Source organism: Gekko japonicus, unplaced genomic scaffold (assembly GCF_001447785.1).
Source record: "Gekko japonicus isolate JY-2015 unplaced genomic scaffold, Gekko_japonicus_V1.1 scaffold101585, whole genome shotgun sequence".
Taxonomy (NCBI): domain Eukaryota; kingdom Metazoa; phylum Chordata; class Lepidosauria; order Squamata; family Gekkonidae; genus Gekko; species Gekko japonicus.
In genome coordinates, this window is record NW_015200913.1 from 1 (window position 1) to 430 (window position 430).

Here is a 430-nt window from a genome sequence, read left to right on the forward strand (position 1 = left end):
TCAGCCTGCTCTAGTCATGAACCAAGGGCTCCAGAAGTTCACCTCCTCCATTCCTCCTGCAGCCACAAGACTGATGACTTCAACATTGAGCTTGTGTGCCTCATCTCAGGCTTCTACCCGAGCCCAGTCACAGTGAATTGGCTGGTTGATGGCAAATCCGGGGTGCTGGCTTCCCACACGGAGTCCCCCAAGAAAGATGCTACAGGGAACACCTTCAGCACTACCAGCACTGCCAATGTTACTCAAGTAGCCTGGAAAGAGGGGAAGACATACACCTGCCAGGTGATCCACGAGGGTACCAGAGTGGAAAAAGATGCCTCAAAATGCCCAGGTAAGAACTATTTAGTTGGGACTTGATTGGGTTTGTGCTGCTCAGCATGAATTGAGGAGAGAAGGGTGAGAAATAGGGGAGAGATCTATCAGTGTCACG

The 430-nt window shown here is 51.2% G+C and overlaps 1 gene segment (V, D, J or C); it reads left to right on the forward strand.

The window, feature by feature from the left end:
- Positions 1–24: 24 nt before the first annotated feature.
- On the forward strand, positions 25–331 carry LOC107125045 (the record flags this gene model as incomplete). The annotated part of the segment is given in 1 exon segment: positions 25–331. A coding segment is annotated over 1 exon segment (307 nt), but the record flags the coding sequence as incomplete, so codon positions are not given.
- Between the last annotated feature and the right edge of the window lie 99 nt (positions 332–430).